The 23,089-nt window shown below is 34.2% G+C and overlaps 1 protein-coding gene across 1 annotated transcript in view; it reads left to right on the top strand.

Annotated features, from left to right (window-relative positions):
• The window catches only part of SMC3 (structural maintenance of chromosomes 3), a 37,014-nt gene extending 15,608 nt beyond the window's left edge, over positions 1-21,406 (top strand). Inside the window, exons 9-29 of the mRNA XM_039250721.1 lie at positions 1,405-1,580; positions 2,410-2,490; positions 2,951-3,115; positions 3,805-3,926; positions 4,978-5,191; positions 8,236-8,339; positions 8,652-8,751; positions 9,174-9,334; positions 9,659-9,800; positions 11,301-11,451; positions 13,725-13,877; positions 14,796-14,947; positions 15,511-15,669; positions 16,375-16,482; positions 16,987-17,095; positions 17,850-18,097; positions 18,183-18,395; positions 18,730-18,921; positions 19,077-19,254; positions 20,296-20,402; positions 21,008-21,406. Coding sequence (XP_039106652.1) covers positions 1,405-1,580; positions 2,410-2,490; positions 2,951-3,115; positions 3,805-3,926; positions 4,978-5,191; positions 8,236-8,339; positions 8,652-8,751; positions 9,174-9,334; positions 9,659-9,800; positions 11,301-11,451; positions 13,725-13,877; positions 14,796-14,947; positions 15,511-15,669; positions 16,375-16,482; positions 16,987-17,095; positions 17,850-18,097; positions 18,183-18,395; positions 18,730-18,921; positions 19,077-19,254; positions 20,296-20,402; positions 21,008-21,079 — 3,107 coding nt within the window. The 3' untranslated portion in view covers positions 21,080-21,406. The remainder of the gene's footprint in view (positions 1-1,404; positions 1,581-2,409; positions 2,491-2,950; positions 3,116-3,804; positions 3,927-4,977; positions 5,192-8,235; positions 8,340-8,651; positions 8,752-9,173; positions 9,335-9,658; positions 9,801-11,300; positions 11,452-13,724; positions 13,878-14,795; positions 14,948-15,510; positions 15,670-16,374; positions 16,483-16,986; positions 17,096-17,849; positions 18,098-18,182; positions 18,396-18,729; positions 18,922-19,076; positions 19,255-20,295; positions 20,403-21,007) is intronic.
• The last annotated feature ends 1,683 nt before the right edge of the window (positions 21,407-23,089 follow it).

Raw genomic sequence — 23,089 nt, 5'->3', positions numbered from 1 at the left:
ATTTTAATGTTTGAGAGTTCCAATAATTTCTCTATTTAAATAAAAAATTGCTGTTAGATAATAATGCCTTTGTAGGTCAACTGCTTTGTTCCTCTAATGTCCCTCATTGTTAGTGAGGATAGCAGATTTGGATGCAAACTTCAAAAAAAATTTCTGGGAGTATCAGCTGACATTAGGTTTTAAGTTGTTCAGGAGCAAGTAAATGGAAAACTTTGAACTTAGAATCTTCCTTAGTACAAGTATGATGGAAACCCTACTTTCTTTGCTTTTCAAGTTCTATCATGCCATGGATAGTCCTGAGTTCAAAATCTGACTAATAATTAGCTGACAGTGTGACTTTAGCCTTGATCTCTCTGGTCTAAAGCTTCTCCATCTGTAAAATTCTTTTGCATAGTTTATGGTGAAAAGTAGAGGAGCAAAGTAGCACCATGATTGGATTATAGTGGGTGTTCAATATATGGCAGCTGTGGGTAATGCTGTTATAGTAAAAGTTGAGAATCAGTGACACCAACGATGTTAGGATTTTTTTATTTTTTAATGTTTTGGGAAGGCACGTTTACCTTTAAAGGATGTTTAAGCGGAGGCCTTACCACATGTATTGTAAGAAATAGTAAACCCTAGTTTAGAAAGATACATGCACCCAAATGTGCATTGCAGCATTATTTACAGTAGTCAAGACGTCGAAGCACCATGTGTCCATCAGATGAATATATAAAGATGTGGCGTATGTATACAATGGAATATTATCCATTTTTTTTTAAAAATGAGATTTTACCATTTATGACAACATAGGATGAACCTAGAGGGTATCATGCTGAGTGAATAAGTCAGAAAGGCATATACCACATGATTTCACATATATGCAGAGTCTAAAAAAAAAAAAAAAAAGGCAAAGCAAACAAAACGGAAACAGACTTATAAATATAAAGAACAAACTGGTGGTTGCCAGGGTGGTGGTGCAGGGGGAAGATGGGTGAAGTAGGTGAAAGGGATTAAGAGGAAAAACTTCCAGTTATAAAAGAAGTCAGAGATGAAAAGTACAGCATAAGGAACATAGTGCACGATATTGTAATAATGTTGTATAGTGACGGATGGTAACTACACTTAATGACAGTGAGCATTGTGTGTAATGTGTAAAATTATGAAATCACTGTACTGTACACCTGAAATTAACATAACATATCAATTAAAATAATAAAAATTTAAAAGTGTCACCATGTGTAAACTATTCTCCGATGCTTTTCATAATGAAACATCTTGTCATTTTAGTATCTTAGATTTGGTTACCACATACTGTCAAATAATGCTATAGTTCTTAAGATTAAATTTAACTCATGGTATATTTGAGCAGACATTACATCAAAATTTTATTCAACTTCTTCACTCCTCTCTCATTTTTTTAAGAGGGCAAACGCGAAAAAATCAATGAGTTGTTAAAATACATTGAAGAGAGATTGCATACCTTAGAAGAAGAAAAGGAAGAACTAGCTCAGTATCAGAAGTGGGATAAAATGAGACGTGCCCTGGAATATACCATTTACAATCAGGAACTTAACGAAACTCGTGCTAAACTTGATGAGGTAAAATACTTTGTCAGTTAAAATCAGAGTGATTTTATTTTAATGAATATGTAAATAAGCTCATGCAATATTTATATTTTTCAATGATTTTTAAATAGAAACTTAAAAATTTTTTAAACCTTAAGAAATTTATTGGTTAGTGAATTTGTTCTTTTAGTTTATTCCAAGGAAAATGCCTAGATCTGTGTGGTCTTTGCTGTAGTTGTATCTGAGATATTACCAGGTTATGATGCAAGGCAAACCAAAATGTGGGAAGCCACCTTTAAAAGTTTCATGAAGAAGGGGTGCCTGGCTGGCTCAGTCAGTGGAGCATGGGACTCCTGATCCTGGAGTTTGAACTGTGAGTTCGAGCCCCACGTTGTGAGTAGAATTTACTTAATAATAAAAAGAAAAAGCTCCATGAATTTTTTTTGGCTTTTTAAAATGTATTTTGTAAATAGTATTGGTGATATTTTGTCCAAAAATTACTTTAGGTAATACTTAAAATTAAAGGACCTTTCTTTAAAACCACTAAAAATTGTTTTGTAAAAACTCTGAGGGACTCTTGAATGCCGAGAACAAACTGAGGGCAGATGGGGTGGGGAGGAGGTAAAGGGGGGTGATGGGCGTGGAGGATTGTGGGGATGAGCACTGGGTGTTATATGGAAACCAACTTGACAATAAACTATTAAAATATTTTTTTTTTTCAGTAAAAATTTTAAAAAATTAAAAAACTCTATGAGTGATTTTATTTTAGGATATATTTTAAAATTTTACTATTATGTTGTAAAGTATGAAACAAATACAAAATGAGTTAGAAATTAATAGCTTTTTTTTTTTTCTCCCCCAGCTTTCTGCTAAGCGAGAGACTAGTGGAGAAAAATCCAGACAATTAAGAGATGCCCAGCAGGATGCAAGAGATAAAATGGAGGTAAGATTGTAAACTAGGCTTAGATTATATAAGTAAACTCTTTTGTACCAGAATTATGGAATGGTTTAAAAAAATTTATTTTAAGTTAAAGGGCACCTGGGTGGCTCAGTTGGTCATGTCAGCTCAAGTCATGAGTTCATGGCTCATGAGTTTGAGCCCCACATCAAGTTCTGTGCTGACAACCTTGACCCTGCTTCAGATTCTGTCTCTCCCTCTCTCTCTGCCCCTCCCCTGCTCAAGCTCTGTCTCTGTCTCAAAAATAAATAAACATTAAAAAAATTTTAACAGAACTATGAAATGGTAAGTTTAAGTGAAGGTCATTGAGATTGAGTATTGGAAAGACAGAAAAGTACTGAAAGTGTAATTGAAAGAAAAAGAAGGGAGAGAACTAATGGTGTCCAAACTGTGCTGTTGTACTTCCAATTGTCTGACCCATTTCTCTTTGATACTTTTTGACTAGGATATTGAACGTCAAGTCAGAGAACTGAAAACAAAAATTTCAGCTATGAAAGAAGAAAAGGAGCAGCTCAGCGCTGAAAGACAAGAACAAATTAAGCAGAGGACTAAGTTGGAGCTTAAAGCCAAGGACTTACAAGATGAATTAGCCGGCAATAGTGAACAAAGGGTGAGTTAAAATACTAAAAATGAAAGACATAAACATTCAGTTGAATAGGAATTACAGAAGACCATCCTTTCTGTGAGAAGGATGGATGCTTGACTTTTGTAAAAGATATGGCACATTATAATTTCCACTCAAGTGGCATCTCCATACTGTCTCCTTGTTTCTTTCATTTAAAAATTAGTTTCGTGGGAGGCCAGGTTGGCTCAGTTGGTGAAGCATGCAACTCTTGATCTGAAGGTTGTAAGTTCCAGCCCCATGTTGGGTGTGGAGATCACTTAAATAAAATCTTTAAATAAGTAGGCAAATAAATAAGTAAATAAAAATTAGTTTTGTGTTGCAGGATTAGTTTTCTCATGATTACTTTTCATGAGAAAATATTTTATGCTATACTTAAAATTAAACACAAAATTTTTAAATCTTAAAAATTTTAAGATTGCATTTTTACAGGGGTGCCTGGGTGGCTCAGTCGGTTAAGCATCTGGCTTGGGCTCAGGTCATGATCTTGTGGTTTGTAAGCTTGAGCCCATGTTGGGCTCTATGCTGACAGCTCAGAGCCTGGAGCCTGTTTCGGATCCTGTGTCTTCCTCTCTACCTGCCCCTTTCCCACTTGCACTTTGTCCCCCCTCCCAAAATAAATAAACATTGAAAACTATTTTTTTAATTAAAAAAATTGCATTTGTACTTCTTTACAGAAACGCTTATTAAAAGAGAGGCAGAAGCTGCTTGAAAAAATAGAAGAAAAGCAGAAGGAACTAGCAGAAACAGAACCTAAATTCAACAGTGTAAAAGAAAAGGAAGAGCGAGGAATTGCTAGGTATGGGATTTCTTTAACCAACATTTCTAACTTTCTATGTAGTTCCTCTGTAAAACCTAAATAATTATGAGTTAAGACACAATGAGGGTAAAAGCTCAATCCCATTTCAAAGTGATAGCCTGTATTAAAAACTACTGTGGGTCAAGTGTTATTGTATACATATTGCATACATTTTTTTCCTACTCAGAAGCTCTAGGAGATCCACATTATTCTTGCTATAAGTTCAACAAACTTGAGGCTCTGAGAAGTTAACTTACCTCAGACAGCATAGTGAGGTATTGTTGGTTTTTTTTTAAATTTAATTAATTTATTTTTTTTATTGTTGGGTTTTTTAAAACATGGATGGTGTTCTTTTTTTTTTTTTTTACCCCACACAACATCTTATTCTTTGTTTCATCCTATTTCCTTTTTCCATTGTTGTTTTAATATCTAGATGTTTTCATATCTGTTTGTAGGTGGGAAATGCCAGGTTTTGCTGATTTCATGGTTTAACGCATTTGTGTTTTTATGCCACCTATATATTTTGTTGAATTATTTATTTCTTTTGCCCATTTTTTTGATTTTTTTTTTCCTATTTGGTAGGATTGTATGTAATCTAGACATTAGTATTTGTTCTACTTATTATAAATGTTTTTTTGTCTTTGTCTTGCCTTTTAACCTTTTTTCCCCTTGCCTCTTAACCTTGATAATTGAAAGGAGTTGTAACTGTAGTTACGTATAGTTGGAGCATTTTTGAAAATTCCTGAGATAAGATGTTAAAACTGTCTCTAGATTTAGTGACTAACCCAGACCTGAAGTAAATACATTGTCTGCCTGAAATCCTTAGGATATGGGCTATTTTACCTTTAACTGGGATTTTTCAAAATTAAGTTTATATTATATAGTACTAGTTTGAGGAGTTCTATTAGATACCAGTTCCTTTTTATATTGTTTTTATGGAATTAAAAAAAATGATTATTGTCTGTGGGTACTTCTGACCTATTGATTGCTGTTAAACTTGTTTATTTCCTAGTCTCCTTTTTAATCCATTCCTTTCTTCTGTCTTTTATAGATTGGCCCAAGCTACCCAGGAAAGAACAGATCTTTATGCAAAGCAGGGTCGTGGAAGCCAGTTTACATCAAAAGAAGAAAGAGATAAGTGGATTAAAAAGGAACTCAAGTCGTTAGATCAGGCTATTAATGACAAGAAAAGACAGATTGCTGCTATCCATAAGGATCTGGAGGACACTGAGGCAAACAAAGAGAAAAACCTGGAGCAATATAATGTAAGAACTTTTATAGCTGCTTTGTGAAAATCTTTCTGAAGACCTAAACATGTACAGTTTCATCTATTTAAGTTTTATTTTCAAATAGTTTACATTGCTATTTTTAAGATATATAAGACACAGGTACTAAGAAAAGACTAGCATCGGGACACCTGGGTGACTCAGTCTTTTGAGTGTCCAACTTTGACTCAGGTCATAGTCTCACAGCTTCTGAGTTCGAGCCCTGCATCAGGCTCTGTGCTGAGAGCTCAGAGCCTGGAATCTGCTTCCGATTTTGTGTCTCTCTCTCTCTCTCTGCCCTACCCCTATTGCATTCTGTCCCTATCTCAAAAATAAATACACAAAAAAAATACCAGCACGTTTTAAAATTTATATATGTAACAATATTTATACATATAAGTTAATATTTATATGGTAGTTTTCCTTTTCAGGGAAGATTTTTTCCATATCAGTGAGTGTTCATGTAGATTGAGTGTATTTTAAAATATATTTTTATGAATTGGTAGAATGTACCTGAATACCCTTAATTTTAACATGATAAGTCTAAAATACAACTTCAGAATAACTTAATTAAATTTTTCCCATTTTTATATTTTTTCATAATTCTGTCAATTTAATAACTTACTACAGAATATATTTTTGTTGGTTAAAGTAGTGGTGATTTTGTAACATTTCTAAGTGAATTAAACATTATTTACATACTTATTAGCATTTCCTTAAAAATTGAAGTAGGGGCACCTGGGTGGCTCAGTCAGTTAGGCATCCAACTTCGGCTCAGGTCATGATCTCATGGTTTGTGGGTTCTGTGCTGGCAGCTCAGACCCTGGAGCCTGATTCGGATTCTGTGTGTGTCTCTCTCTCTGTCCCTCCCCCACTTATGTTCTGTCTCTCTCTCTCTCTCTCAAAAATAAATAAAACTCTTAAAAAAAAATTTTTTTTAAAGTCTGTTTTTAAAAAAAAAATTGAAGTAAAACATAAAACCACTTCCAGAGTAAAAAAGATCTGACATTATTCAAAATGAGAAAGGGAGAAAACGCTTTGGTGTTATGTGTGGCTATATATAAGGTAACGAGGGTGATAAAAGTGATGAGACGGGATTGTAGGACAGGTGTAGGGTGAAGAAGGTGTATGTGAACATATGCAGAGGAACCCTTTTACCCCATGAAATCTGCACCAGTTGGTTATTGATTTATCAGAAAAGCCGTAAATGCATAAAATTTTAATACATGTATATTTATGTTTTATAAGTAATACATATATTTATAACACACATATATTTATATATATCTTAAATATTTTTTAAAACAGGTAAATGTATGCTCATGTACTAATCTTGTTTTTCCAATCTTTATTTTTTTTAAGACTTTTTTAGAGCATTTTTGAGTTCACAGCAAAACTGAGAGGAAGGTACAGAGATTTCCCATGTACCTCCTGCCCCCACACATACACATACCTAGCTTCCCCCATTATCAACACCCACCAGAGTACGTATCTGTCTTTTAATGTAGAGCCCAAGATGTTTGAGTATGAGTAGTGATTGGAGTTTCCGGGGACTTTTTTGTTATGAGCCACACATGTAAATATAGTTCTCCTCAAAGCTGGATGAAAACAGAATTCAGGATTCAGTCTAGGATCATATATTGCATTTAGTTGTCATGTTTCTCTTCTCTTTTTTAATCTGGATCAGTTCCCTAGTCTTAATTTGACTTTTGTGGCTTGATATTTTGAATTACCTTATTTTGTTATAAAGTACATATTACATGTTAATACATGCATTTATGTGTTATATAGTTGTCTACCCTAGTTGATTTCCCCATTTAATTCAATTTTTAGTGAGTCACCTTTAAGTATATCCAAAACGGAATCAAGTTTTTAAAGAAACAGCTGTTTCCTTTGTCTTCATATTCTCAGTTTAATATTTAATGTAATCACAGCATAAACAACAACAAAATGAAAACATAGTGGGGAGCAAACAACTGGCTCTGTACTCATAAATTACTGATAGTGGGGCCCTTGGTGGCGTAATCGGTTGAGTGTCTGATCGTTGATTTTGGCTCATTTTCTCAGGATTCGTGGATTGATGAGAGAGCCCCACCTTGGGGCCTGCAAATAAATAACTGGTAGAAAAGTGATCAGGGGTAATAGACAATATCTCCTAGCCTCAGAATTCCAATGTCAGGATACCTTATGGAGGGAGTAGAAAGCACAAGTTGATCCAGGTAGTTAGTTATTTAGAAATTTGTTACTGTAGTTTTTAGCTGTGATAGCTACATGTCCTTTCTTGGAATAAGAAAATGTGTTTTTCTTGAGTTCATGGAAACAGCCTCAACAATTGCTTTTTTGAAATAGCCTGGTGATGAGCGAAGAGTTTTCACTAGAGTTTTTATTCATTTTTCTCAAGCTTGAACGTCATTATTTTCCAGTATTTCAGCCCCTCTTTACACTGGTCAAGTCTGACCTTTATACTGGATAGAGATGACTTTATAGTGCTGATTGCATTATGTTGAATAGCTTTTTGCTTCTTAGTATAATCCTATATCTCTTGTGTTCTACTTGTGTGTGTAGAAGGAGTGGTGTGAAAAGTATTCATTGCAATATTTTGAGAATTTGTGAATGTATTTTTTTCTTCTGAAATTTTATAGCGTATATTATACAAGTAGAAAGGTTTAGATCATTAGTGAGCAAGTTAATTTTATTTTAGCAGTATTTTATAGAGCAGTTCATTTCACGGTTTATGTTTTCACTTGATGTGCTCTTGTCTAAAGGCATTTAAAAAATAGAATTGGATTTTTTAAATAGCTTTATTAAGGTACAATTGGCATACAATAAATTGCATGTGTTTAAAATGTACCAATTGATAAGTTGTGATGTATGTTTACATCTGTGAAATCATCACAATTAAGATAACAAGCCTATTCGTCACCTCAGAATGTTTCCCATTCCTCCCTCCTGTGCTATCCCCTAGCAACAACTGATCTTTCTGTCACTGTGGATTAGTTTGCATGAAATTGAATTTTAAATCTGAATTATTTTTATTTCCATAGAAACTGGATCAGGATCTTAATGAAGTCAAAGCTCGAGTAGAAGAACTGGACAGAAAATACTATGAAGTAAAAAATAAGAAAGATGAATTACAAAGTGAAAGAAAGTTAGTATACACTAAAATATGCCTTAATTTTTTGGAGTAATGCTAGTTACTGGGTGTTAAATGGTCTTTAAGTCATTAATGAATTAGCACCTGGTTGGCTCAGTCAGTGAAGCATGTGACTCTTAATCTCGGGGTTGTGAGTTCAAGCCCCATGTTGGGTATAGAGATTACTTAAAATCTTTAAAAAAAAAGTTATAAATGAACTATTCAAGTTTGGGGGTTTTTTTTCAGTATTTTATCCTAAATTATATACTGTTTGTGCATCTTCTTAATGCTTTTAAAATTAAAAACAGTCTAATTTTTATTGATTAGTTACTTGTGGAGAGAGGAGAATGCAGAACAGCAAGCGCTTGCTGCTAAAAGAGAAGATCTTGAAAAGAAACAGCAACTTCTTAGAGCAGCAACAGGAAAGGTGGGCAGGTTCTTTTCATTACTTCAGTTTACATTGAGCCAGTTATTACACAGAATTTATTAGTTTTTAAGCTGTAAGTCATTGGTTCCAGATAATAAATAAGAGTGTAAGTCTCCTGTCCTATAAATTTGAAATGATGGGTCTTGTTTAAACAGCCTTACTACCATCCATGCTATTAATGATAGCACTTTTGATATATAGATGAAGAGCCTATTTTTAATGTTGGTATCATAGAACAGAACCCATAATAAAAAAGTGTTTCATGTAGTTGGCATTTTTCAAGGGGGTGAGGTATTGTTGGGGGGCGTGTTCAGTTAAATCTCTGGAATATTTTTTAATGTGTAGAGTAATGGGTTTATTTCTTACCGGCAGGGGTGCTGTTGGCAATATTATTTTGTTTTTCACCTCTGACAATTTAACAGGCTATTTTAAATGGAATAGACAGCATAAACAAAGTCCTGGACCACTTTCGCAGGAAAGGAATAAACCAGCATGTTCAAAATGGCTATCACGGCATCGTGATGAATAACTTCGAATGTGAGCCTGCTTTCTACACATGCGTGGAAGTCACTGCTGGCAACAGGTGAGGTTTTTGTTTGCTATTTTGAATTTTTAAAGGAAAGAAGGAATAAGAATAAGAAGCAGCTTTTTAGAGTTTTAGTATAATACATCTCCTTTTATGTTCTTTTATACTAGTTGCTTATTTAACTTTCTGGTTAAAGATGTAGGTGTTAAGTGTTTCTGATTGTAGTTTCCCTATCTCCATTGGAATTTTCTAAGTAGTTTCCCTCCCACCCTATCCCAGTACAAATTGGGTTGCATAGAAAAATCCTGAATTGTTTGCTTAAATATTTATAACACTTAAAAGTCTAGCAATACAAATGTGTCTTGTTTTGTTTACCTATAGGCTATTTTATCACATTGTTGATTCAGATGAAGTCAGCACGAAGATTTTGATGGAGTTTAATAAAATGAATCTTCCTGGAGAGGTCACTTTTCTGCCTCTTAACAAGTTAGATGTCAGGGATACTGCCTATCCTGAGACCAATGTGAGTTGGTTTGTGTGAAGGTCTACCTTTCAATAAGTTATTTTTTCTCGTGGTTAGCCCATGCTACTGCACAGGCACTGTGCACTAGGATTCACTAATCTGTGAGATAAGCACGCTTTCTTCCCATGTAGCATAGGAATGGGAGGAGAGACAAGTCACAGCCAAGACCTGAAACAAATCATTGCAAATGTGTAAAATCATAAAATACATAAGCACAGGATACTTTGAGAGAGTATCTCAGGTGACAGAATTGAGAAGAAACCCCTGAGGAACTGTCATTTGAAGTGAATATATTATAAGTTTTCTGAATATACTTTTTAAATGATTTATAAGTTAAATAAAAATGTCTACCAAGATGATAGGTCCTGAAAGCATAATGTTGCTTTTGTTACTTGCTAGTATAATGGATTGAAAGTATTCCTCAGATACAATGCTTAAAAGAAATGTAATTGTTTTAAGGTATTTGGCTTCAGAATGTTGATGGTATTAGCAACTATTTTACTATCCTCTAAGGTTAAAGCTGAAACTCTGTGAGAATGATAACAACTTAAGTGGAACAGTGAGACTCTTACCTATATGTGTAAATTATTCTTGAAGTTTTGAGGGGGAGGAAAAATTGAGTCACAAATGTGATACTGTGAATGAAGCAAGACTCAAGAATGCATGTAGTGTGGTTCCCTTTACATAAAACTAAGTTTAAATGATAGAATAGAAAGACATACAAGGAACCAGTTACACAAAAGTTATAGTAGTGGTCACCTCCAGCAGGTAACTGCTATGTGATTAGGCAAGGGGCACACGTGACTAGTCAGTGTCAGCAGTGTATTATTTCTTGTCCTCCAAGGTAGTTATATTGGTGTTCTCTTTATAATTATTGATTTAAGCTTAACATTTGTTGCATTGTTCTGCATGTAGGATATATTTCCTAATTTGAAAATTATAAAGGTTTTTTTCTAACAGTTTAGAAGAGTATAAAAAATTTTTATATGAAAAAAATATTTTCATGGATATCTAAGACATATGTATATAATAAAATGAAAACATTTTGAGGAAATACTATTAGTTTACATTTATTTGACCTTTCTGTGTGACAGTGCTGTCCTATGTGTTTTACATATTATTAGTTTGTCTCGTCTTAATTTTATCAGGAAGGTACTATTATCGCAGTTTTGTAGGTGAAGTAACTATTTAATGGAGAAATTAAGCAGCTTGTCCAAAGTATGTATCTAATGAGTGTCAGAACTAGGATTTGAACTTGTGCCACCTGACTGTGGAACCACCAAATTCTTTGTCATTGTGCCCTGATCTTAAAAACCCGGATGATTATATGAATACAGTTTCCCAGATATTTCAGTAGAATGATTTTTCTAACTTCTTCAGAGTAAAAACAATAGTTTTGAAATAGCCATTTATGTATTTGTATTTCATAAAGATGTAATTCATAATTTTGCTAGCATGTTTTAATTGTGTTGTGATCTCTTTGCTGACATTCATTTTTAGGATGCTATTCCTATGATAAGTAAATTGAGGTACAATCCCAGATTTGACAAAGCTTTCAAACATGTGTTTGGGAAAACACTTATTTGTCGTAGCATGGAAGTTTCAACCCAGCTAGCACGTGCTTTCACTATGGACTGCATTACTCTGGAAGGTTTGTAATTCTTGGCTTTGAACAAATGAATTCCATTTTAGTATTAAGTATTTCAAAATTCATGCCCATTTATGTGTCTTTTTTTTTTTAATGTTTATTCTTGAGAGAGAAGCAGAGCACAAGCAGGAGCAGAGAAAGAGAGAGGGAGACAGAATCTGAAGCAGGATCCAGGCTCTAAGCTTCAATACAGAGCCCCATGTGGGGCTTGAACCCACAAAATGTGAGATCATGACCTGAGCCAAAGTCAGATACTTAACTGACTGACCCAACCAGGCGCCCTGTGTCATTTTTAAAATAATTGGTTTATTTAAGTCAGAGTCCAGACAGGATCCTCACTTTACATTTAGTTGGTATTTCTTTTAAGTATAATCATTTGGAGTATAGTAGGAGTTCTTAACCTTTTTTGCACTGTGGACTTCTTTGGCTCTTCATTAAAGTCTATGAACCCTTTCTCAAAATGTTTTTAAGTGCGTAAAACAAAATACTTTGGACCACAAAAGAAACCAATTATATTGGCATGGTAATCAACAGTATTTTTTCAAATATGGCATAGTAATTTATTCTTCAAGGTATTCAAAAACAAGATATAGCAGTGGATCTAATGTAGTTTTGAAGTACTGATACACGTAAACAGTATTTTGAGATTTCCAGCAAGTATAATCTGATAGAAAATAGCTATTATTTCTCCTGGTAACAAAGTTACAAGTACTGATAATAGCATTGTAGTTCTTCTTTGCTATAGAGGGAATTGCTAAGTTTCACTTTGAAGTTAGTACAAAAATAAAGATGTGAATTTTTTTCCTACCCAAGTCATGGATTTCCTGAGTTTTTTCCCTGAAGCGTAGGTTAAGAACCTCTGGTGTATTAGTTCACCTGCCTTCATTTTTAAATTTTTTCCGTCTCTTTATAATTTTTTTGTTGATGAAATTAGGTAACCCGCTCTCCCCAGCTTTATCTCTATAGATAACTTTTTTCTGGCTTTGAACTACCTCTGAGAATAAGTTATAAAATACAGTTATTTCTGAAAGTTATGTATATCTTCTAAGAGCAAGGACATTCTCCTTAATAACAACAGGTATCATAATTGTTACACCTAAGAAATTAACATTAACCCAATAATATCATCTAAAAAGTCTCTACATTAAAATTTTCCCAATTATCCCAAAATATTTTTCTGCCTAGGATCTAATCAAGGATGCATGGAATGTCTTCTGTTTGGAGTCTTTCAATTCAGCTCCTCCTGTTGTCTCATACCCTCAGGAAATTGACTTTTTCATAGAATGTTCCACTTTCTGGATTTGTCTTCTTGCTTCCTCATCATTAGATTCAATTTAAACATTCAAGATGTTTACTTCTTGCATCACACAATGTCCCACTGTTGATAATGCTAAATTTGACCAGTAGAAATCTCTCAGTTGTAAAGGTACCCTTTCTTCTTAAGTGGTATGTGGGACTATGCTTTTAGAAAACATGAGTCTCAGGTTCCCCGAGAACTTTTTTACCAATGATTTAACATCCTTTGCTGGCTCTGCCTGACTCAGTTAATACACCGGGGGATTCCAAATGGGGATTCTTAAATTCTGTCAAGATTTCTATATATATTAACTGTCACTCCTCTGTAAAGAAGAGCCCCCTCCTTTTTATTATTACTATTTTTTTTAAGTAGCACTGTGATAAGTAGCACTGTGATTCATGCCTTTTTTTTTAAATTGTGTTATAGCATTGCCATTGTTGTTTGATGTTCAGATTTTCCCAAATATGACCAGTGGGAATTCCAAGCTCCCAAGTCCTGTGTCCTGTTGACATATCCCCATTAGTCTTTATTAGTACTTCTTTCCTTTCAGGCAGATGTTCAAACTCATCTAGAAGGCACATTTTTTGTTTTATATGTTTATATTTGAGAGAGAGAGAGAGAGAGAGAGAGAAACAGCATGTGTGGGGGAGGGGTAGAGAGGAGACACAGAATCTGAAGCAGGCCCAAGGCTCTTGAGCTGTCAGCTGTCAGCACAGAACCCAACACGGGGCCTACATCCATGAACTGCCAGATAATGACCTGAGCTGAAACTGGATGCTTAACCAACTGAGCCCCTAGAGGGCACATTTTTTAAATGATTTTAACAGTTGGAAAGCAAAAGTTTTTCAGACTGACTTAAATCCTTTCTAATTCTCATTAAATAAAGTAAAACTTTAGGTTGTTTGATTATAAATCAATTTATCATTGAGTAAAGAAGTTGTTATACAGAATCTCTACCTTTCTTATGCTTTGTTTGTAGGTGACCAAGTTAGTCATCGAGGTGCTCTCACTGGAGGTTATTATGACACAAGGAAGTCTAGACTTGAATTACAGAAAGATGTTAGAAAAGCAGAAGAAGAACTGGGTGAGCTTGAAGCAAAGCTCAATGAAAACCTGCGCAGAAATATTGAAAATATCTTTTTGTCTTGTGTTGCTGTGGAGAACTGTGTTTAGGTTAGAATATATAATCTTAATGCAGAGATACTGAAAACACCTTTTTGTCTTGTACTACCATGGAGAACTATGTTTGGGTTAAAATATATAATCTTTGGGATGTTAGGTGTGTTTTCTTACCATACATAACGTGAGAAAAAGATTCTTCATGTTCAACATTTCTTTAAGCATAGAAGCTTATTAAATAGCTAATAGCAAGTCTGTTTCTGAGAGCAAAGAACCTGAGGTGCTCTAAAATTTAAGGTAACAGGAGGATCGGTCAGAGTTGTAGAAGGAAAACCAGGTTATTGTTTCACGGAAGAAGGGTTGGGGACATCAGTAATGCCATTATAAGCAAACGTGTTAATCTTGACTCTGCAAGGGTCTATAGAGCATCTTTAGAACTGCCCAAATTTGTCAAGATGTTGGCACAAAGAAAACATGGGGAAACACTAGAAAGGAGGATTTTGACAGCATACAAACACTACCTTCCTGTATTTAATAATCCAATGAGTTGGTATTATCTTTCTACATTGGGCAAGGCCTCCTCTTCATACATAATTACTCTATGTAGTGATTTAATAAGCATAATAGATTACACAGTAAATATTTTTTGAAGGTAAAGATATAAAAAACAATATTTCATATAGATTCTCTTAAGATTTCCCAAGAATTATATAGCTAGCTAGCTAGCTGGCTTTCAGGAAAATCTGTAAGTTATTTTGAGAGAGAAATGGTGGGGTGAAATGTTTTATTGAACACACTTGGTGTAGTATTTAATTCATTGTTATGGTCCATAAATCTGAGGAAGTAACTTATTTGGAGGTAAAGAAAAGGAAGGGGATACATAGTGTTTTTAAAAGATGTTTTAGAGCGCATTTTCCTTAGCCTTGTATATGGATTAATAATGAAATTGATCAGTTGATGAACCAAATGCAGCAGATAGAGACCCAGCAAAGGAAATTTAAAGCATCTCGAGATAGCATATTATCAGAAATGAAGATGCTCAAAGAGAAGAGGCAGCAGTCAGAGAAAACCTTTATGCCAAAGGTTCGTAAGTATGTCCCATTCATTACACTTTTAATTCTTGTAATTGGGGTGGACATGTGTTATATAGGTTGTTCTGTCAGTAATCATTTTTGTCTCTTAAGCACTATTTATGAAGTTGAATATGTGGTTGCATTTTATCCAGATTCTATTAAAACAGGGTAGAAACTATTACTGCTGAATTATAAGTAATAATACATATTAGTCTCTTAAACTTGTAGCAGCTTTGACCAAAAAATGTTCAGATAATCAATAGTACTAAAGAGTTTAAAAAAATTTTTTCCAACCTAACACCTTCTAGCAGTCTTTTCTTTTTGTTCTTATTAATATTCAAGAAGATTTTTATACGATTTGGTTGTGGAATATGATCTATTCACATACTCCGGTAGCATTGTATCAGAAGTATTTTTCTTACTGCTACTTAGTTCTAGTTATCAAATTTAATGGATACCTAGTAGTTACTTGAGTTGATATGATTTAGTTCACTTTAACATCAAATATAGATTGTTCTGTTTTTCACTATTATAATACAGACTAATACCTTTATTAATAAATTTGTCACATAGCAACGTAGCTTACAAAGTTTGGAGGCAAGTTTGCATGCTATGGAGTCCACCAGAGAATCATTGAAAGCAGAACTGGGAACAGACTTGCTTTCTCAGCTTAGTCTGGAAGATCAGAAGAGAGTAGATGCACTGAATGATGAAATTCGTCAACTTCAGCAGGCAAGTACAACTGACGAAATTTTCATTGATAATTGGCTATTAGGAAAAGTTTCTTGGTACTAAGGGAATGTGAAAGAAGGAATCTTGAGAAAATAGATATATGAGACTTGGACTTTCACTATCCATACAAGTACAGTTTTTCTAAACCATTCTGGATGTTAGGATTATGCAAGAAATCTTCATTTTCTTCCATCTTATTTAATGTACATTTATTGTTAGTAAGGTTGACTTGTTAGCTTTGCTGTCTTTATTGATGTGACCACCTTTACATATGTAATAATATTGTTTTAATTAAACATTTTAATAGCATTTGATTTTTGAATATAGAGAGGTAAACATTAAGTACAAAAAATGAAAAGTAGGTAAAGAGGAATTTTTTGCAGATGTCTTATAAAAAGAACTAAGCTGGGGTGCCCAGCTGGCTCAGTTGTAGAGCATATGACTCTTGATCTTGGAGTTGTGAGTTCGAGCCCCATGTTAAGTGTAGAGATTACTTAAAAATAAAATCTTTTAAAAGAAAAAAAAAATGAACAAACTTAGCATTCTGAATAGATAAGAAAGAAAATGAAGAAAATAATAGGGCTTTTTAGAAAGGTGTAAAACTCCATTACAGCTCATTTAAACACAAGTTATGCAGATTAACAGCATTCCTGTGTGTGAAATGTGTATGCCTGTGTAGACCAATAATTTTCTTTTTTTTTCTAGGAAAACAGACAGTTGCTGAATGAAAGAATTAAATTAGAAGGTATTATTACTAGAGTGGAGACATACTTGAATGAGAATTTGAGAAAACGCTTGGACCAAGTAGAACAGGTCTGTTCTTTTTTGAGGGTTTTTTGATGACCATAACCTTTTGAAAGTACTTATACACAAGTGGCTCTGGGGTAGAGCTTTGTGCTTTGGGGACAGAAAGACCACCTACCCTGGGTTGGAGTTCTAGCAGTGTCATCTGTATATGATCTTGTGCAAGTATTTTAATATTACTAAGCCTCAGTTTCCTCATGTGAAAAATAAGCGTAACAGTAATACCTGTTTTGTATGATTATCCTGGTACATTATAGGTAACCAGCAAATGTTAGTGATTAATGTTTTCTCAGTAGTAGTCCCATGCTGAGAAATTTTCTAATTATATTATTACCTTTTTCCCCTTTTAATGGATACTTTAAATGTTTGTAGTTATACAGAGTGTGCTTTATAGTTCTTCTGAATGCTTATTCAACATAACTGCTATCAGAAACTGTTGAAGTCATAACATTTTGAAACTAACAGAATTCATATTTTGTGGTTTAATGGTTTTAAGTTCCTTTTATGTTGCAGGAACTTAATGAACTGAGAGAGACAGAAGGGGGTACTGTTCTCACTGCTACAACTTCAGAACTTGAAGCAATCAATAAAAGAGTAAAAGATACTATGGCACGATCAGAAGGTGAATTTTTATTTAGTAAAAAAATTTTGGGAGGGAGCCTGTGTGGTTCATTTGGTTAAGCATCCAACTCTTGATTTTGGCTCAGGTCATGATCTCATGGTTCGTGAGATTGAGCCCCTTGTCGGGCTCTGCACTGATAGCACATAGCCTGCTTTGGCTTTTCTCTCTCCTTCTCTCTCTCTGCTCCTCCCTGCTTGCATGCTCTTTCTCAAAATAAATAAACATTTTTAAAAATCAGATTTTTTTGGTATTTTGTTCTATTTAGATTATTTGATAAAATTGTTTACCACAAAATGAAATACCCAAATAGGCAAAAGCATATACTAATGTTTTTCCTGTTTTCCATCACCATAAATAATTTATAGCGAATGGAATTTAGTTGGTTATAGATAGTAACCTTTATTTTGTTGGAAAATGCTTGTGACTGTTTTATGAGAGACTGTAATTATTGCCAAAAGTGTGAAATAGCTAAATTAGTTTCTTATCACCTAGATGCTGAGAAGAAAATTACTTTTTTAGTTTTTTATAAATATAAACACCAGTAATGAGAAAAAACATATTTGAGTGACTACTCTATACTCCCTAATTTTGTCCTGACTTGTTTCATGGATTTACACAGTAAAATTTAAATGAATGTTATAAAAAACTAAAATCTATTTATTTTGAAAATTTTGGCCATTAAGATCTTTGGTCAAATAATAGTCTAGCTTTAAAATAGGTATTATGGCCTAATTCGTTTTTTCCCCCATTTTAGATTTGGACAATTCCATTGATAAAACAGAAGCTGGAATTAAGGAGCTTCAGAAAAGTATGGAACGCTGGAAAAATATGGAAAAAGAACACATGGATGCTATAAATCATGATACTAAGGAACTGGAAAAGATGACAAATCGACAGGGAATGCTACTGAAGAAGAAAGAAGAATGTATGAAGAAAATTCGTGAACTTGGGTCACTTCCCCAGGAAGCATTTGAAAAGTACCAGACACTGAGCCTCAAACAGGTAAATCTTCTTGGTTTTAAATTTGAAGTCTTGTTGCAGATTTCTCTGTATGTGAATTTATTTATACATTTTTGCCTCTTTGTAGCTGTTTCGAAAACTTGAACAGTGCAACACAGAATTGAAGAAGTACAGCCATGTTAACAAAAAAGCTTTAGATCAGTTTGTAAATTTCTCTGAGCAAAAAGAAAAGTTAATAAAACGACAAGAAGAGTTGGATAGGGGATACAAATCAATCATGGAACTGATGAATGTACTTGAACTTCGAAAATACGAAGCTATTCAGTTAACTTTCAAACAGGTATGTTTCTGTTTTTTAGTTAATATTACACATAAAATGAAACCTTCAGCTATTAGTTTATTATTCAGTTTGCAGAGGTTTTAAAGCATTTTTTTCGACTGATAGTTGGATCTAATACAGTTGAACAAATCCCAGCATAGAGTTTTCTAACACAGGAACTAGAATATACTGCACAGCTCTTAAAAGGATTTAATCTTTTACTTTTGTTCTTAAGATTAAACAGTATTTGTGATTGTTTTTAAATATGTGTCTTTGCTTTAAGAAATAATATGTACAATTCCACCTAAGCAAAATTTATATTTGAATTGACACTTATTCATTCATTCATTTTAAGGTATCGAAGAACTTCAGTGAAGTATTCCAGAAGTTGGTACCTGGTGGCAAAGCTACTTTGGTGATGAAGAAAGGAGACGTGGAGGGAAGTCAGTCTCAGGATGAAGGAGAAGGAAGTGGTGAAAGTGAGAGGGGTTCTGGGTCACAAAGTAGTGTCCCATCAGTCGACCAGTTCACTGGAGTTGGAATTAGGGTAACATACCTTTATATCCAGTTTCTCCTAGTATTACCATAGTGGGATTTGTAGAATATTTTATAGATTAAATTGTTGCATTGTTGTATGTGAGTTAGTTTTAAGAGGTGATTATGATTTTACCCCTTTTGGGTGTTAATTAAATGTTTTTTTAGGTATCGTTTACAGGAAAACAAGGCGAAATGAGAGAAATGCAACAGCTTTCCGGTGGACAGAAGTCCTTGGTAGCTCTTGCTCTGATTTTTGCCATTCAGAAATGTGACCCAGCTCCTTTTTATTTGTTTGATGAGATTGACCAGGCTCTGGATGCCCAGCACAGGAAGGCTGTGTCAGGTAATTTTGGGTTACACTGCATGAGAACTTAACAATGATAGCTTGCCTCTTTTGACTGTGCTTTTTGTTGCATAAGATACTTGGGGGGGACTAGACAGGGTATATATTCAGTAAATAAAATTTCTCTTAATAAGTTTTTAAGAACTTACATACTTTATAAAGATGAATTCTGTGAAAAGTCAACGTGTTTCTTTGAGTCAGTTGAAAATCCTAACTTCAGTTAAACTTTTGCACAGAAGTTTCTCATTTTAAAACGTGTTTTTCTTAATGTTTGAATATCCCCTGACATAAAATGTTGATTCTGTGTTTTAAAAATCTATGTTTAATCTTTGGTAAACTCAAAAGCTCTTTGGAGAAGTGGGTAGCAGAGGAAGGTTGTTTTTTTTGTTGTTGTTGATATTAGAGACAGAGCATGAGCAGGGGAGGGGCAGAGAGAGATGGAGACAGAATCAGAAGCACAGAAATCTGAGCTTTCAGCACAGAGCCTGTCTCTGGGCTCAAACTCAGAAGCTGTGAGACCATGACCTGAGCCGAAATCGGACACCCAACTGACTGAGCCACCCAGGTGCCCCAGTTGTTCTTTTTTTGTGAGAAAGCTGGTTTTGTTCTGACATTTTTAATACTGTGTTGTAAGTAGCTGCTACTTTATATTCTCTAAGATCTTAGGTTAAGGATTTATCCCAAATTAAAGAGATTAAATTGGTAATTTTTGCACATGTATGCATGAAAAATAAAATCACAGGCTGTTTTGGATTTTAGGCAAAGAGTTAAGACAGTTGCTTTTTAGATGTTCAGATCTGCTTAAGGCCACCTGGTGCCTTACTGGATTGAGCATCCGACTCTTAATTTCGGTTCAGGTCATGATCCCAGCATGAGCGTGGAGCCTGTTTGGGATTCTCTCTTTCTCTTTCTCTCCCTCTTTCCCTCTGCCCCTTTTCCCCCCTGTTGTGTGTGCATTCTCTCTCTCTCAAATAAAATAATGTTTAAATGTTGAGATCTACTGAGAAATGGGTTTTATTAAATTACTATTTCTTTTTATAGATATGATTATGGAATTGGCTGTACATGCACAATTTATCACAACTACTTTCAGGCCTGAACTGCTTGAGTCAGCTGACAAATTTTATGGTGTTAAGTTTAGAAATAAGGTAAATTTTTTTTTACATGAAATTTAAGTTCATATTATATTTGTCAAATTCTTGTTTTATGTTACTTAAATCATGAAAGAAAACCTAGAAGGTTGTTGCTTATCTTACGATGAGTTGGTAAAAGAAAAAGCTTTTCCTTCAAATGCCTATGAAGTTTAGCAATTATTTTTATAACATTCCTTTCATTGATTTTATTTTCATTGGCATTAAGAGACAATATCTTCCTGTCTTGTCTGTTTAGTGCAGTTTTTAACTTATTTACACTCATTTGTATTTGGTGGGGCCACACAGATCTTCTTGATCTCTTCAGTCTTAAGATTCTTTGAAATAGCAAAATAATAAAAACTGAAAAAATGTTCTATATTTAGACATTAGTACTTACCTGGATCTTGAGAGTACTAAAATGCAGAATATTTTATAAATTAATGCATTGAATAGGCACCATTATAAAAGTCTTATCCGTCAGTGTTTTAGAATCATTTGTCTTGATTTGTAAAATTTATAGGTGATAGGCCGTATGTTTTAAATGTGACTGTACAGTGAGAACACTGATTTTTTTTCTTTTGAAGATTTAACAGACTTTGTTTTTAACATTTATTCTTCAGGTTAGTCATATTGATGTGATCACAGCAGAGATGGCCAAAGACTTTGTAGAAGATGATACTACTCATGGTTAATTGGAAAATATTGCTCACTGGTTTGGAAGATGTGTATAGTAATATGATCCTTGTACCCAGGAACTGTACATTTAAACCTAAATATCTAGTTACTATTAATAGTTTTCAGATTTAGAGCATATACAGCCTTTTTATATTTCTGTCCTTGTATTTTATAAGATACTCTGTAATGTTACATTTCTACTTATAGTTTAAGAATTTTATTTCCCACACAAATTTTTGTAAAGTGTCCTGCTCCTGTTTTAAATCTTTTGAAACATGCTAAATATTCTTTGCTAATTATTTTATCAATTATATTGCCTCTTTTTTTATAGCTTCAATTAAATTGGTTTTATGACTAATTTAGTATTTTGTGTGGCTTTTTATTTATAGTTGTATGATTAGAAACAAATTTTTCTTAAATATCTGCTTTTTATTTTGACTAAGAAAAGGTCTGCCTTCATCTGAAGTATTTTTTAAACATGGCTTCACGTTCTGTTAAACGACATCGGCGATTCCTGATCCTGGCCGCAAGCTTCAATCCATGGGGGAGCTTTAAACTGCTGGAGTGATACTGCTGGCATCTTTCCCTTGACCAGTTGAATGAAAATCTTTATGGAGTGGGGTTCTGGTCATTGCTAGTTCTCAAATTCTCCCAGCAATTAGCTGGAGAATAATTAATCCATAATTAATGACCTTTGGTGAGGATTTGTACCTTTGCTTTAACTCAATGTAATAATCCTTTAAAAATTGTTTGAAACTTAAGAGGGCAATTTGGGAACATAGTTTGAAGAGTATCTAAACACTAAAGCCAAAAAATTGAGCCATAAAATGTCCTTGTTTTTCTGATTAAGTTTGGGAAACTTTATTTTTGAAACCCCCTTGTTTTTTCTCAGATGAGGTCAATGTTTTTTGTTTATTATGGGTTTTTTAACCGCTTTGTTGAGATAAGATTCATTATAAAATCCACCTGTTAAAGTTATGAGATTCAATACTTCTTAGTATATTCACAGAATTGTGTACCCATCTCTACACTCTAATTTTAGAACATTTTCATTACCCTAAAAAGAAACTTTGTACCTGTTAGCACTCACTCTGTACCTCCCACTCCCTGTATCCCCTGGCAACCATAAATCTAGTTTCTGTCCAATACTATGGATCTGCCTTTTCTGGACATTTCATATAAATAGAATCCTACGGTGTGGGGCCTTTTGTGACTGACTTGTTTCACTTAGCATGTTTCTTTTTTTAAGGTTTACTTATTTTTGAGAGAAAGAGTGTGAGACAGAGGGGAAGAAAGAGAGGGAGACACAGAATCTGAAGCAGGCTCCAGGCTCTGAGCTAGCTGTCAGCACAGAGCCTGTCACAGGGCTCGAACTCACTAACCGTGAGATCATGACCTGAGCTGAAATCGGACGCTCAGCCGACTGAGCCACCCAGGCGCCCCTCACTTAGCATGTTTTTAAGGTCCATCCATGTTGTAGCACATATTCATGATTCGCTCCTTTTTATTGCTGAATGAAATCCCATTGTAGGAATATATGCCATGGTTTATCCATCCATTAGTTCAGCAGTACTGGAGGTTAGGACTTAAACATAATGAATGGAGTGGGGGCCACAGTTGAGCCCGTAACAATTACCATGGTACATTTGTCACTCAGCATAGGTGCATTTAGTTTATCAACTAAACTCCAGATTATTTTCAGATTGCACCATTTTTCCCACTACTGCCCTTTTTTCTTCGATTCCTCTGGGGAATTTACAGTACATTACATTTAGTTGTCATATCTTCTCTGGTCTGTGACAGTTTCTCAATCTGTTTTTCCTATCTTGACAATTTTGAGGAGTACTTTTCATGTGTTTTGTAGATTCTGTTTTTCTTCTGGATAGACTGGGGTTTAATACAACAGGAGTGAAGTGTTCCCATCACATATCATTGGTACCTCTTATTATCATGTTTTACCTTGATGTTTACCTTAATCACCTGCCTAACATCATTTGCCAGTTTCTTCCCTATAAAGTCACATTTTT

The sequence above is a fragment of the Hyaena hyaena genome, unplaced genomic scaffold, assembly GCF_003009895.1.
Source record: "Hyaena hyaena isolate Hyena2069 unplaced genomic scaffold, ASM300989v1 scaffold_379, whole genome shotgun sequence".
NCBI classification, from domain to species: domain Eukaryota; kingdom Metazoa; phylum Chordata; class Mammalia; order Carnivora; family Hyaenidae; genus Hyaena; species Hyaena hyaena.
The sequence above is the reverse complement of the archived record's forward strand: the minus strand, read 5'-3'. Positions and strand labels throughout refer to the sequence as shown.